The following is a 14,572-nucleotide window of genomic DNA, read 5'->3' as shown; positions in this document are numbered from 1 at the left end:
ACATAAACTAGGCATAATAAACTCAAATGTGAAATTATTAGATTTATTTGTAATGACAGGGTCAGTTTGAGAACCTGTTTTCAGTGATAGTGATGCTTTGGATGAAACAATTCAGCTCAAACTCTTGGCATTATGATCATCCTTTCCTAATATGTGTCTCGAAGGTCCCCAAATAGTCCCAGGGCCTGCCTGGCTTTTATGAATATTCTAGCCAGTCCAAAGTAGGGCAACACATACTGTATCCAGACATGAAACGAATGTCATCAAGGAGGCCACTGAACCACCTTTAAAGGAAAGACAGCTGGAGTACTCCAGTGGGTAGAAGATTTGGAGATAACTGTGGCTAGCAATTTGGCATGCAGAAAGAAGAGAAGAGAACACTGTTTTCAAATGGGAAACAGAAAATGAGACGGGGAAATGAAAGCACATTCCCAGATGGAGCGATTTTATTTCCAAACATGATTCAGAACAGATATATGCTTTGCTACCTCCACACTGGATTTTCATTTTATAAAATATATTTGCTATTAAAATCGTTCATAAAATCTACCTTCCCCTTCGTAGTGGGAAATAAGCAAAGTCAAAGGTTAAAAGGTCATGCATAAAATAGATCCACCAAGATAATTATATAATAGTCTTAAGTTCTTCACAAATCAAGAAAACATTAATTTATACTTCACTATACAGCACTTCAAGGTTTTTCTTTATATATTAATGTTCATATTTCACAGACAATTTTACAAAAAGATTATCATTTTTTCCATAAAATAGGAAAACAAAGCCACAGTACTAAAAAAAAATCAATCTGCAGAGTGTAAACATTTTTTATAAGAATAAACACTAAAAGAACAATGAAACTCAAGTGCTTTATCAGAAACAGTGGTTGACCTCTTTTTTCCTTTACTCCCTTTTCATCTAAGAGAGCCTTTTAGAGATCGGGAATCATTTGTTGTCTGCAATTACTATAGGCTTTGGCTCACAATTCTGGGGAAAAATGTCAATTTAAGGAACCCTGTGTATACATTTTATTTTCTTTTTCTTTGAGACAGACAACCTCAAAATAAAGTCCAAATATTGGTTCCTTCCAATATATGAGGAGGGTAGTTACCATAGAATAAGAACTAAAATCCCATTTTTTTTTTAGGAAAAAAAAAGACCTTCGATGATGCAGGTGTCTGTATCTAAGGAACTATGACCTACCAAAAAACCACCACATAAGAAGACGCCAATATAATTTGCCAGTCTGACAAGACAGTTGGTATTATAGGTGGAAGAGACCTCAAGGATCACATAATTCAGCTCTTTGATTTTAGAGGGAGGAAAGACGAGGCCCAGAGATGATAAGTGGCTTGCCTAAGTACATTAACAAGTTAGCTTCAATAGTTATTTTTATACACACACAGGCACACATACATACTGTTGCACTGACTTCTGTTTTGTACATAAAATGCTACTGGCTCATACAATACATCAATAAGTATGCAAATTTTCATTTTTTATTTGATTGCTAGAAGTGGGAAATATTCTTCCCAGGAGTGAAATGGTTCTACTTTCTCTCCGTGGTGTACTGTATCATTACTCAGCTCTACTGCTGCTCTCTACAGCCCCTAACAGTAGCATGGATTGGGGAAGAAGGAAGGATGGCAGGAAGGCAGGCAGAGATCCTCAACTCAAATCAGAATTAGAGTGTTTTGTGTCAAAGATGTTCCCACTGGCAGTGAAGACTTTACATGAAGTTAAGCTTGAGCTGTTGAAACTTCCAGACCTGGCTGGAAGGAGGAAATAGGGGATCTAGGCACCACCAGGTACCAGTGTACGCCCTTCACTCAGAACATGAGCTTGTGTTCCTCTGACCCTAAAAAGCAGAGATGAGCAGTGTGTGTCCTGCCTAAGCTACTAAACTATAAACTTAGATGACTTTACTAGGTGCAGTCATAGTTTCTAATTATCTTAACTTGTATATGCATATAAACATGAAAATATTTATGCCTATGTTATAGTAGTATTAATAGCTATTATATCATTTGCACAAAATTACATGTGGTTATAACTGTAGGGAAGATTTTAAAACCCTAAGGCAATTTTTAAAAAAATACCATTGTTTTCGATATTTATTACGGACATCTTTCTGAAAAACCTTAAGTCTAGCTATGTATATTAACATTAAATAACTTAAAAAAATAAACAATACATTATATTGTAGCAAAATAGCTCCATTTTAACGCCATATAAGTGAAAAAAATTGAGTTTTCAAGAATAGACTAGACCTCTAAAGGTATTTTTCACAATTTTGAACTAATATTAAATGTATTTTCTTTTTTGACTATGCCAAATATATTCACACTGCTCTTGGTACTTTATGTCAGAAGTATTTTTATGTGAAACACTAGGTTGTTTCATTTGTCTGTTTTTACTTGCTCTATAATGAAAAGTTTACTCTAAATCTAAATAAATTTTCTCCCAAAGATCTCCCCAGGGAGAAGGGGGACAGCATAACCAAAAAACAACAAAAACCTAATGATATACAGATATCCAGTGCATGCGACTTCATATTTTCTAATAATAGTAGTAGAAAGTAACTTTCAAGTATCCCTGTAATCCAACTGGACTTACAGATAGTGATCTCATAAAATGAATAGTATTTTAGAGGAAGGAAGTCCTTTAAGAAACTTGTTCTTTCTAGAAAACCTTTGCCAAAATTCCCATAGGAAACAAAACCATCCATTCACGAAAAATCAGAGGGTACTTGGTCCCCAGCACTGACCTGAAAGCACGCGCATTTAACACTGCTCTGAACTCAAGGTTAACTCTAGCAGAATTGAGGAGTCCTCGTTTTCTTATCTTATTAAAGGTCAGTCTGTCATCCAGAGCTGGAAGAACTGCTTCTAAAAAGAACATCTTGATGAAGGCAGGACCCAAAGTTATTTCCAGTTCCTAGTCCTGCTTTCTGTAGCTGTAGGTATGAGTATAGTTGGCTAAAATAACAAGAACAGAGAGATTGGCCCACTCTGGGAACCAAATTCAGATGTTTTGCACTTAAGTTAGTCAAATTCATTTTTAAAAATTAGGTTATCATAAAGATTTCAGTTACGGAATAGAGATTCCACAACTCACATGTAGAGGGGGATGAGAGGAAGAATGAGTCTGCTAAAAAGTGCATGTCTTTCCAAAGCAGGTGTAGGAGGTCAAGAGAGTCTCGAGGCTTCTGGAAGTTTTGCTCCTTTACAGGTTTTGATCCAGCCACTTGATGTAACTATTCCTAGTCCGGATTCCCACTGAGAAATTGGTGGGCCAGCTAGTGAAAATCATACATCCGTGAAAGCCATCCTCAAAGTGATCCAGGGTCACCTCCACACCGGCACTCTCCAAACGCTTGGCATACATGATCCCATCGTCTCTGAGGACATCATGCTCACACGTCAGAATGTAGGTCTTTGGGAGGAGCTGCAGCACTGCCTGGTCTGCAATGAGTGGGGCAGAGCGGGCATCCAGCAACTGAGGAAGCTCCTGGACAATCCTGGCATTGCCTGTGGTCTGTACAACAGGCTTGTAGTTCTTTGTGAAGGATGCAGGCAAGAGGGATGTCCAGTTTAGACGGGCCCTGAGGGCAGCAGCCTCTTCCACATCAAGTGAAGTGTGATTGTTAATGATCATTGCCTGCACAAAGTCATAGTTGCCTTTGAAGTAGTCCACCCAATACTTCACCATGACATAGCGGGGCAGGATTGGCGTATTCACATTTTGCTGATAAGATGGTGTGTTAAAATCTAAAGCTTGAAGAACCGGATAAATTAAAGCTTGCAGTTTGAGCTTATTTTTTAGGCTGGCATCTTGAGTAAACTAGAGAAGAGGAAGCAAATGCATTATTTCATTTTGCATGCCTTCTTTTATAGGAACCATACCCTATAGAGTAGCTTAATGTGTTGCTCTGAATCTGTCAATGGCATAAGTGTTACATTTCTACCAGGCACTGTATAAATAATATAGTTTTAAAAATGATTCTCCATCATTACCATCACCACCCCATCAAGCTGCTAGATACTTAACTAAGAAAGGTATGATGTTTACAACTCATAGTTTTGAGTGAACCCTGTACTTGTATCTATCTTTAGGCAGTTAAGACACCTGGGTATTATGAATGGATAATGTGTGAACCTTATTTAATTTTTTATTCCCTACAAAACCCCCCAAAAAGGTCATGACTTCCTAGGGAGAAAAAAAATTAGTCCTACTCTTCCAGAAGAGAGGGGCAGAAAAAAGTTAAATGGATTATGAGACTCCTGAGTGTTTTAGTAGGACCTCAGGGTATGTCTTCTGGTGAGCATCTTCATGCTTGGTGAGAGAATTTAAACAGTTCTGGCAATGTACCCTCCATTCTACATAATGAGCATATGCCATAGAGTGAAGTTGTCATGGGAATGGGAATGAGTCCCCTACCTCAACAGATTTCAGTCCCCCCACACCTCCCCATAGTGTTAATATTGCTCCATTTTGTAATTCTAGTGTGCAAAATTATGTATTTGTCCTGTAACATCTAAAAGAAAGCTAACGAGTCATGAAGCTTCATAGAAAACTAAATGATCTTCAAGGTAACTTTAGCCATGCACTTCTGCTTCATACCTGGACTTTAGAAACCCATTCCCAGGTGAGATGTGACTGCTTTCCAAAAGCATGAATGGTCAGTAAATAGTACTTTGAATATGTGCCAAAAATTGTATACACATCACCTCGCCAAGTTCTTGCAACGGCCCTGCAATCAGATGACATCGTCCTCATTTTTCTGAGGCTCACAGAAGTTAAGGGACTTATCCAGGGCCCCGCAACACTCAAGGGTGAGTCCTGGGTTAGATTCCAGTGCTATCTGGCTTGAAAGCCAAGTATGTTCTCTCCACTGAGCCAAGACTCTCTTGTGACCACATGTGGATGAAAAACTTGCCAATGCCAAATGGAAAATCAAGTTCTTGAATTACAACAAAAGAGTTAGAAACCAAGGTACCTCATAATTAGAATGACAGATGGTATTTGAGGACACCAAATGAAATTTGGAGGTGAGATGACAAAGGTGTCTTAAGTTATTTCATCCATAACAGGAAGAAAACGTGCTTTTTCCCAGCTGCCAAAAAAATTGGGGTGCTATTAGAGCTAGACATAGTTTTCAAAGAATTCAACTAGGTGAAACTCATAGTAACTTGTAAGATAAAAGTTAAATGGCTGATTTGTTTAATTTTTTTTCTTTTGCATTAAGAAAAAGTTGGGGAAACAAATTTTAAGGTTTTAATGTGGCTCAAAGTTGTAAGGAATAATCTTAGGAACTGGAATTTAAGCAAAAATACTCTGCTTTGCAAGTCAAACATGAAAAAGGAGCAGGGGACACTTGAGTTCCATACATAGCCCTGAGAAGCAAGGGATGTCAGCCCTTCTCTAACACTGACTGTAATCAGGGACTTTACAAAGACTCATAGGTGACACTTCCTCCAATGACCCATCTTCCTACTTCAGCAAGATCTCTGAGAGCTCTACAAGTGTAATCGCATGAACAATTTGGCCATCTAGTGACCAGCCCACCCAGCTATGCCTTTGCCACACATAATGGAGGGTGTGTTGGTCTGCTGGACCTTATCATGCACCACTCAATCCACCAGCACCTTAGGACAGTGGTGTTACCTGTTGTCCAAGGGCAGCAGCCAGATTTCCACCAGCACTGTCACCAGAAATGCAAATTCTGCCTGGATCAACCATATACTTCTGTAAGACTTCTGGCTTCAGGAAATACTTTGTGGCCCGTACAACATCATGAATTTGCTCAGGAAAATAAACCTTTGGAACTAGCCTGTATCTGTAAAAACAAAAGTTGTATTCATTTAAGGCCTTTGCCAAGTTTTGGGGGCACTTAAAGTTTAGAGACAAACTGATTCTTTTAAATCTGGAAATAAATAGATAAGAAATTGATTCAATGGCATTACTGTATGAAAAAGAAAAACATAATAAAATGTAAATATAAACCATTTTCTTGCAAATCAAATACTTAGTTTAAAATGTGATGATTTTGTATTAGTAATAGTACTATTTTTCTTTAAACTATCAGCCACCAAACCAAACCTACTTACCACCAAGAACAACCAAAATAAAATTTCAAAGTAAAAGGCGGACGGAAGTTCATTGCAAAGACATGGATAGCACCATAATAGATTTTAGAATTTTATTTCTGGAAGTCAGTGTTCCATTCATAATGTCTCTGGGTTAAAAGGTGACTTGGCAGCATTAACCACTTCATTGGTCTCTCATTTAATGGTCCATCATTTACTTCATGTAATAAAATTGTACTTCACTGGAGAGGTCCATACTAGCCTGACATTAAAACCAAGCAATGCATTCACTACCTGGAAGACTGTAACTAGAAGGCCAGTTTTAACCTGCAAAAGGGAAGCTAAGTTTTCCAGACAGCCTAGAGCAGGCCCTCGGGGATACTTCTGGGGCTCCTCCAACTGGCTCCACTTTGCAAGATCAGAATCCTTTGGAATCCTATCTGTACACCTAGCAGAATTCATATCCCTTTAAGACTCCCAAAAAGCTCTGATTTTGTCAAATGCCCCACCCATAATATTATCTTACACATCCACATTGGCAATCTTGGTTTAGAGTTCCCTCCCACTCCCTATTCTCCTCTTCTGCTTATTAATTCTCACTCATCTTTTAAGCCTTAACTGGAGGGTTTGGCCTCCTCTAGGCCACCTTCCTTGGTCATATCTCCACTTGCTTCTGGGCTTGAACTGGCTAATATTCCTTGATATTTCTATGTGCCAGGGTATGTCACTCACTGTTCTTATTGGTTTATTTGAAAAGTATTTGTGTTTTTCCTAAAGACTGTGTTTTCTGATATCAGGAACTATATTTTATTCATTACTGTGTTTCCAGTATCTGCCAATGTGAGGGGCACAAAATCATCCATCCAATAAATCTCTTTTGAGTATTAACATACCTTCGTTTTGCAAACGAAGAAACTAAGGCATACAAAAGTTACTTGATTTGTAAAAACTCAAAAACAGACCAAAATTAGGTAGGATAAAAGCTAATTACCTAATTAAAACCTAATAACAGTCAGTGAAGACTCAAACTTTTGATTTCCATCTTATAATTAGCACACTTATTTTCACAAACTAATTTTTTCTAAGCTACTCTAAATAAGGACGTTTATTTTCCACCATCTAAAATCCAGCTAATTGGACTGGGAGCGGTGGCTCACATCTGTAATCCCAGCACTTTGGGAGGCTGAGGTGGGTGGATCACTTGAGATCAGGAATTCAAGACCAGCCTGGCCAACATAGTGAAACCCCGTCTCTAATAAAAATACAAAAAAAGGGCAAGATGCGGTGGCTCATGCCTGTAATCCCAGCACTTTGGGAGGCAGAAGCGGGCAGATCACCTGAGGTCAGGAGTTCGAGACCAGTCTGACCAACACGGCGAAAACTCATCTCTAGTACTAACAACATAAAAATTAGCCAGGCATGGTGGTGGGTGCCTGTAATCCCAACTACTTGGGAGGCTGAGACAGGAGAATTGCTTGAACCCAGGAGGCGGAGGTTGCAGTGAGCCAAGATGGCACCACTGCACTCCAGCCTGGGTGACAGAACAAGACTCCATCTCAAAAAAAAAAAAAAAAAAAAAAAATTAGCCAGGCATGGTGGTGTGCACCTGTAATCCCAGCTACTTGGGAGGCTGAGGCATGAGAATCGCTTGAACCCAGGAGGTGGAGGTTGCAGTGAGCTGAGATCATGCCACTGCACCCCAGCATGGGTGAAAGAGTGAGACCATGTCTCAAAATAAAATAAAATCCTGCTAGGTAATTAAACATCTTGACATTCATAAATGGACAAATGTTTGAGAAATACGTTGGTAAGTAGTGAATGTGGATCTGGTCACTCTGGAATTACCACATTTTGAAACTAAATGCAATAAAAAAATTCCCTTAGTGGAGGTGGAGCTTGCAGTGAGCTGAGGCTGCACCACTGCACTCCAGCCTGGGCAATAGAGCAAGACTCTGCCTCAAAAAAAAAAAAAAAAAAAAAAAAAAATCCCTTAGTGTTTGCCATATAGCAGATAAAATAAGCTTTCAGATTTCTTATTTTTCCATCTGGGGTGGTCAATTAATCATGCAAAATGCTTTTTTTTCCAGTTGATTTTTCACTATATATGAAAGCTGCTGCTGTATAATTCCATTTGAGCAAAAAAATAGAGTTACACAATTTTGACCACTAGATGACATAATTTCATATGATTCTATTTACCTCTGGTTCTTGGGGTGGGGGGGTAGGGTCTCAATTTTTAATCTTCAGTATTACCAAGCTGAACTTTTAATTTTAATAAAAACAAATGTACTTCATGACTCAAGTTGTAAAAACAAAAGTTATTTCATTTCAGCAATATCCCACATATCACAATAAACTGTTTTCCTGGTTGCCCAGGTGGTCAGAACATATCCACTAGTATCCATACATCAAATAAGTTGAGTTTTTAGATGTTATTTCAGAAAAGGTCTGAGAGACTTTGATCAAAGGAAACTGGTAATCTAAAAAAAATGCTACTGCTCAATCTTCTCAATTAATAATTGGCTTATATAATAGGATAAACACACTTAAAAACAAATAGATTATGATGCAAGAGGGATCCTGGTACCATAAAGATCCATGGCCTAACCCCTCCCCTTATCTGTTTTCATGCTGGAAACATTCTTCAGTTTTACTCAGTAAAAATGGACACTTTTGGCCAGGCGCGGTGCTCACCAGCACTGGGTGCAGTGTAATCCCAGCACTTTGGGAGGCCAAGGTGGGCGGATCACGAAGTCAGGAGATCGAGACCATCCTGGCCAACATGGTGAAACTCCATCTCTCCTAAAAATACAAAAATTAGCTGGGCGTGGTGGCGGGTGCCTGTAGCTACCCGGGAGGCTGAGGCAGGAGAATTGCTTGAACCAGGGAGTCAGAGGTTGCAGTGAGCCGAGATCACATCACTGCACTCCAGCCTGGTGACAGAGTGAAACTCAGTCTCAAAAAAAAAAAAAAAAAAAAAAAAAAAGGAGAATTTTTGTAGACTGGAGAATATCCTGAAAGTAGATATTTATTAGGTTACCTGGTATAAGATGAACTTTCGGCCGGCCGCGTTGGCTCACGCCTGTAATCCCAGCACTTTGGGAGGCCAAGACAGGTGGATCACGAGGTCAGGAGATTGAGACCGTCCTGGCTAACACAGTGAAACCCCGTCTCTACTAAAAATACAAAAAAAAAATTAGCCAGGCGTGGTGGCGGGCGCCTGTAGTCCCAGCTACTCGGGAGGTTGAGGCAGGAGAATGGCGTGAACCTGGGAGGCGGGGCTTGCAGTGAGCCGAGATCGTGCCACTGCACTCCAGCCTGGGCAACAGAGCAAGACTCCGTCTCAAAAAAAAAAAAAAAAAAAAAAAAAAAGATGAACTTTCAAAGTAGCTTGAAATTCACCTAATAAGTATATCAAAATGTTGTAATATCTAGACACAGAAAGCCAAGGATCAGGAGGAAATTCATGGGTGGTACAGCCAAATAATGCGTACATAACTATATCTGCTGTCTGCTGCTGGTGCTCAAAGTTACGTCCCTGCAAAGTAGTGAAAGAGGGTTCTGACATTCAATATTTAAAAACTGCAGATCTTAAGGCACCTGATACATAAATACCAAAGATGTCATATCATATTAATACTATGGATGCATATATATTCCTCAATTTGCCCAACTCACATCAGGGAGAGGATGACTCTGCAATGCCAAGTGGATTATCTATTTTTATCACTGCATGTACCTCCTACTAGAAGAATAAAATTTGGTGTAAATTCAGGCATGAGGTTTAATCAAATTAATGTGTACAGTCTATAAAAATGACCATATTCCTGCTGGGTGAGGTACCTTGCCAAATGTTCTACAGATGTATGCCGCTCAAATCTCAAGCAAATTTCTGGGTTTAAGGACGAGAATGTGAGGCTCAAGGAAAATGTGTAACTTTTCTATAACAGCTAGAAGTGGCAGAACTGGGATCTGAACTCACAACTGACTTCAAACCTATGCCTCTCTTCCTTTAAAGCCCTGAATGACACCAATGTGTTAAGAGGGTTGAAATGCGCATTCTTCCTCAAAATAACCTAACCTGGAAGCCACGTGTAAAACCTTCTGCTGTGGAAAGGACACCAAGTTTTCTTCATATGGTGCCAATTAGGTGAAAGTACGTGCGGCATTCTGGAATAAAATTATACTCCTGGCCGGGCGCGGTGGCTCAAGCCTGTAATCCCAGCACTTTGGGAGGCCAAGACGGGCGGATCACAAGGTCAGGAGATCGAGACCATCCTGGCTAACACGGTGAAACCCCGTCTCTACTAAAAAATACAAAAAATTAGCCGGGCGAGGTGGCGGCGCCTGTAATCCCAGCTACTCGGGAGGCTGAGGCAGGAGAATGGCGGGAACCCGGGAGGCGGAGCTTGCAGTGAGCTGAGATCTGGCCACTGCACTCCAGCCTGGGCGACAGAGCCAGACTCCGTCTCAAAAAAAATAAAATAAAATAAAATAAAATAAAATAAAATAAAATAAAATAAAATTAAATTATACTCCTATCAGATTCAGCAGCAGAGAGGATAAGCCTCACTCCTTTTCCAGCTTTTTTACTTTTCACCATCACCCAAGAAAATCTCAACAGATTCATTTTGGGAACATAAAAAAGTTAATATTCCCCACTGTCTTGGGGATATTTTTAGTAGGAGATATCCAAAACAAATCAGTAATTAAAACCAGATTGTGCTCTCTGAGTGAGACAACTCCAGAGGGAAAATCTATTTACTCTGTTAACAGAAGCTTCGTTTCTACTGTTGCATCAAGAGGTTTTTTTTTTTTTTTTTTTTAAAAAAAAAAAAAAAAAGCTTCCTTTCTTCTTATTTTTTATTTTTTTGAGATGGAGTCTCACTCTGTTGCCCAGGCTGGAGAGCAGTGGCGCAATCTCGGCTCACTGCAAGCTCCGCCTCCTGGGTTCACACCATTCTCCTGCCTCAGCCTCCCAAGTAGCTGGGACTACAGGTGCCCACCACCACACCCGGCTAATTTTTTGTATTTTTAGTAGAGATGGGGTTTCACCGTGTTAGCCAGGATGGTCTCACTCTCCTGACCTCGTGATCTCCCACCTCAGCCTCCCAAAGTGCTGGGATTACAGGTTTGAGCCACTGCGCCCAGCCCCCTGCCCCCTTTAAGAGACAGTCTTGCTCTGTCACCCAGGCTTGAGGGCAGTGACACCATCATAGCTCACTGCAGCCTCAAGCTCTGGGCCATAAGCGATCCTCCCACCTCTGCCTCCCTAAGTGCTGGAATTATGGGTATGAGCCACTGCATCCCACCTAGAAGCTTCCTTTCCATTGAAAAAACATATAATAAAATTGTGCTCGAGGGGAAGGAATGTGGATGAATGATTGTTTCTCCAAAACTGCACCACTGCATTCCACCCTGGGCAACACAGTGAGACTCTGTCTCAAAAATAAATAAATAAAAAGTAAATAAACTAGAGGTAAAAAGGTACTCAATTATAGTTAAACTGCACTGAAGTTTGTGAATATAAAATAAGGCCTTTCTAGATTATATAAATGAGGATACACCTGCGTACCTTAGATATAAGATAAACATTGTAATGTATTTAACAAATACTTATTGTGCAATTAATATGTAAAAATAGCATAGCGTTGTAGAAGCTGCTGAGTAGTAGGCATGGCTTTTACCTAGTTTTTGTAACTCAAGGACTTTACCTATTGGTTATTTGGTCTGTCTCCAGACCCTTGTGCCAGCATGAGTGGCATGAATCATGGAGTCCCAACTCCTGGTGCTCATATGAGGTGATTACATTACCAAGGCTGCTGGAACTCCTGCCCACCAGCTTCCTCAGATAAGAACCTTCCCCAATGCCACAATCCACATGAAAGAATAGCAAAGCCATGACACCACTACCCACTCTAGTGGGCCTCAAGGCAAGGAGCTGCTGGCTCTAGACAGCCTCTCTTCTAGAAGGTGGAGGTCCAGGAGAACCAAGGGTCTACCGTCCTCCTAAAGACTCTCAGAATCATCCACCCTTACTTCTGTTTTCCTCAGTTGTCCCTCCATCTGTCTTCTCTCACATTTCATTCCCTCACTGCTCTCTGCCTCCTCCCTTACCTCTCAAGCCCTCTTATTACACCACTTTGGTCTTCCATGACCAATCCACTTTTCTAATGAGGTTCTGCTCATCCTTAGGGGTTTGATCCAAACATCACTTTCTTTAAGACACCATTTCTGACCCTTTAAATGAGGTAAGATCTTGCCTGTTAGATGCCTCTATTACTACTTGCCCTTCTACTTCCCATCACTTATCACACTTCTAACATTACTTATTCAAGGTCTTTTTCTTCTAGATCATAAACTCTATGAAGGCAGGAATTAAGTCATTCTTACATTGTTATGTCACCAGAATTTAACACGGTAACTGACACAAAACAGGAATCCAATAAATATTTATGGAATAAAAGAAAGAAGAAAGAAGCAAGCCACTGAGATCCAGCTCTGAACATACTTTGCTTTTTTTTGAGACAGGGTCTTGCTCTGTCACCCAGGCTAGAGTGCAGTGGCGCAATCTCAGCTCACCGCAGCCTTGACCTCCCATGCTCAAGCAATCTTTCCAACTCAGCCTCTCGAGTAGCTGGGACTACAGGCATGTACCACCATGCCTGGCTAATTGTTTTTTAACTTTTTTGTAGAGATGGGGTTTTGCTATATTGCCCAGGCTGGTATTGAACTCCTGGACTCAAGTGATCCACCTGCCTCAGCCTCCCAATGTGTTGGGATTACAGGTGTGAGCCACTACACCTGGCCTGAACATCGTTTCTAAGAGAAACATCATGATCATATAATGTTGGCTGTACCTCAACTACAGCATAGGTTATAAAGTGCCCTTGGGTTAGCCTGAATCCTAACAAGGATTACTATCTCACTATTTCTCCAGAAAAAAAAAAAAAAGTACTGTGAGTTCCAAACATGCTGATAAATAAATGTGTAAGTTGACCCTTTAATTCTATAGGCTAGATAGAGCAATAATCCTCCAGACTCATCTAGTGCTTTTGAATATCTGAACCCCTTTTATATCAATTGTCTAAAATGATTCTCCTGACAACTCTCTGCAGTCATTATCCCAACTCAGCATGCATTTACCTAGCATGCACACTCCAAGCCTTGCACTGGGTTCTGGAGATGCAAAGGAAGGAAGACGTGATTTCTGTTTCCAGGAGTTCACATTCTTTTGTTTTTGCTTTTTTTGTTTGTTTGTTTTGTTTTGTTTTGTTTTGTTTTTGAGACCAAGTTTCGCTCTTGTTGCCCAGGCTGGAGTGCAATGGCGCGATCTTGGCTCACCGCAACCTCCACCTCCTGGGTTCAAGCGATTCTCCTACCTCAGCCTCCCGAGTAGCTGGGATTATAGGCATGCGCCACCACTCCCAGCTGATTTTGTATTTTTAGTAGAGCCGCGGTTTCTCCATGTTGATCAGGCTGGTCTCAAACTCCCGACCTCAGTTGGCCTCCCAAAGTGCTGGGATTACAGGCGTGAGCACCACGCCCAGGCTTTGCTTTGTTTTTTGAAAAATAGGGTCTATGTTGCCTACGCTGGACTCAAACTCCTGGGCTCAAGTAATCCTTGTACCTCAGCTTCCCAAGTAAGGTGCACCACCATATCTCGCTCTTTTCCCGGTAGCTCACATTCTAACCATACAGGAAGGGTTCTCAACCCCATTTTGCACATGAGTTTAAGTGACCTGCTTGAGGTCACAGTCATGAGTGATGGAACTTGACTACCGTACGCTGATGTCTCCCATCTGGATACCACGTTGTAAAGATTAAGAACACTGCAAAGTTAAAATCAAAGCAATTCCTTCTAAATTTTAGCCCTTTTCAAAAAAATCTTCTTAAACATGTCTTATTCTTCTGTGTCTTATGATAAGCCTGACAATACCCATTTTACTTGAGACAGATGCTGATAAGGGGAGAAGGGAATGGAGGAACGGTTTAGGGCATGTGGCCAAATAGTGATATTGAAACCCAGAGGGTAAGCCCTGTGGTGAATGGAAAATCCGCATGATGCCAACTGAAACAAGCCCAGCTTCTCTCCTTTTCTCAGGCCTGCAAGGAGCTGGGGCTACACAAGAAACCAAATGAATGGCCCCTGAAGCTTGTTCCTCAACATCAAGCTGAACAGCCTTGTCTGCTTAAACATCCCCTGTGCTTTCCTCTGGCCAGCTGCCCAAATCCCTTCCTTGAAGGTTCCTGTATTACCAAACTGCACTGACAACACTTGAGTAATCTGGGAGGCCTCAAGGAGAGTCCGGAAAGGCCCAGGTGCGGTGGCTGCTTCCTCAGCAGATTTGGCTCCAGCTGTCTGGACTTGACTCTAGGGCTTTTGGGTGACTCTAGAGCTTTCAGGTGGCTCTAGGGCTTTTGTCCACATGGTCAGAACTGCCTCAGTGACTCTGAGCAGTCCCTTCCAAGAGACTGCAGAACAG

The 14,572-nt window shown here is 40.9% G+C and overlaps 1 protein-coding gene across 3 annotated transcripts in view; it reads right to left on the bottom strand.

The window, feature by feature from the left end:
* Positions 1–428: 428 nt before the first annotated feature.
* NCEH1 (neutral cholesterol ester hydrolase 1) overlaps positions 429–14,572 on the bottom strand; it is an 89,567-nt gene continuing 75,423 nt past the window's right edge. For all 3 annotated transcript variants that reach the window (XM_007972091.3, XM_037988561.2, XM_073023461.1), the window contains 2 exons: positions 5,665–5,836; positions 429–3,840 (listed from right to left, as the gene is read on the bottom strand). In XM_007972091.3, coding sequence (XP_007970282.3) covers positions 3,223–3,840; positions 5,665–5,836 — 790 coding nt within the window. In that variant the 3' untranslated portion in view covers positions 429–3,222. The remainder of the gene's footprint in view (positions 3,841–5,664; positions 5,837–14,572) is intronic.

The sequence above is a fragment of the Chlorocebus sabaeus genome, chromosome 15, assembly GCF_047675955.1.
Source record: "Chlorocebus sabaeus isolate Y175 chromosome 15, mChlSab1.0.hap1, whole genome shotgun sequence".
NCBI lineage: Eukaryota > Metazoa > Chordata > Mammalia > Primates > Cercopithecidae > Chlorocebus > Chlorocebus sabaeus.
This window is presented reverse-complemented; position numbering and strand designations above follow the sequence as displayed.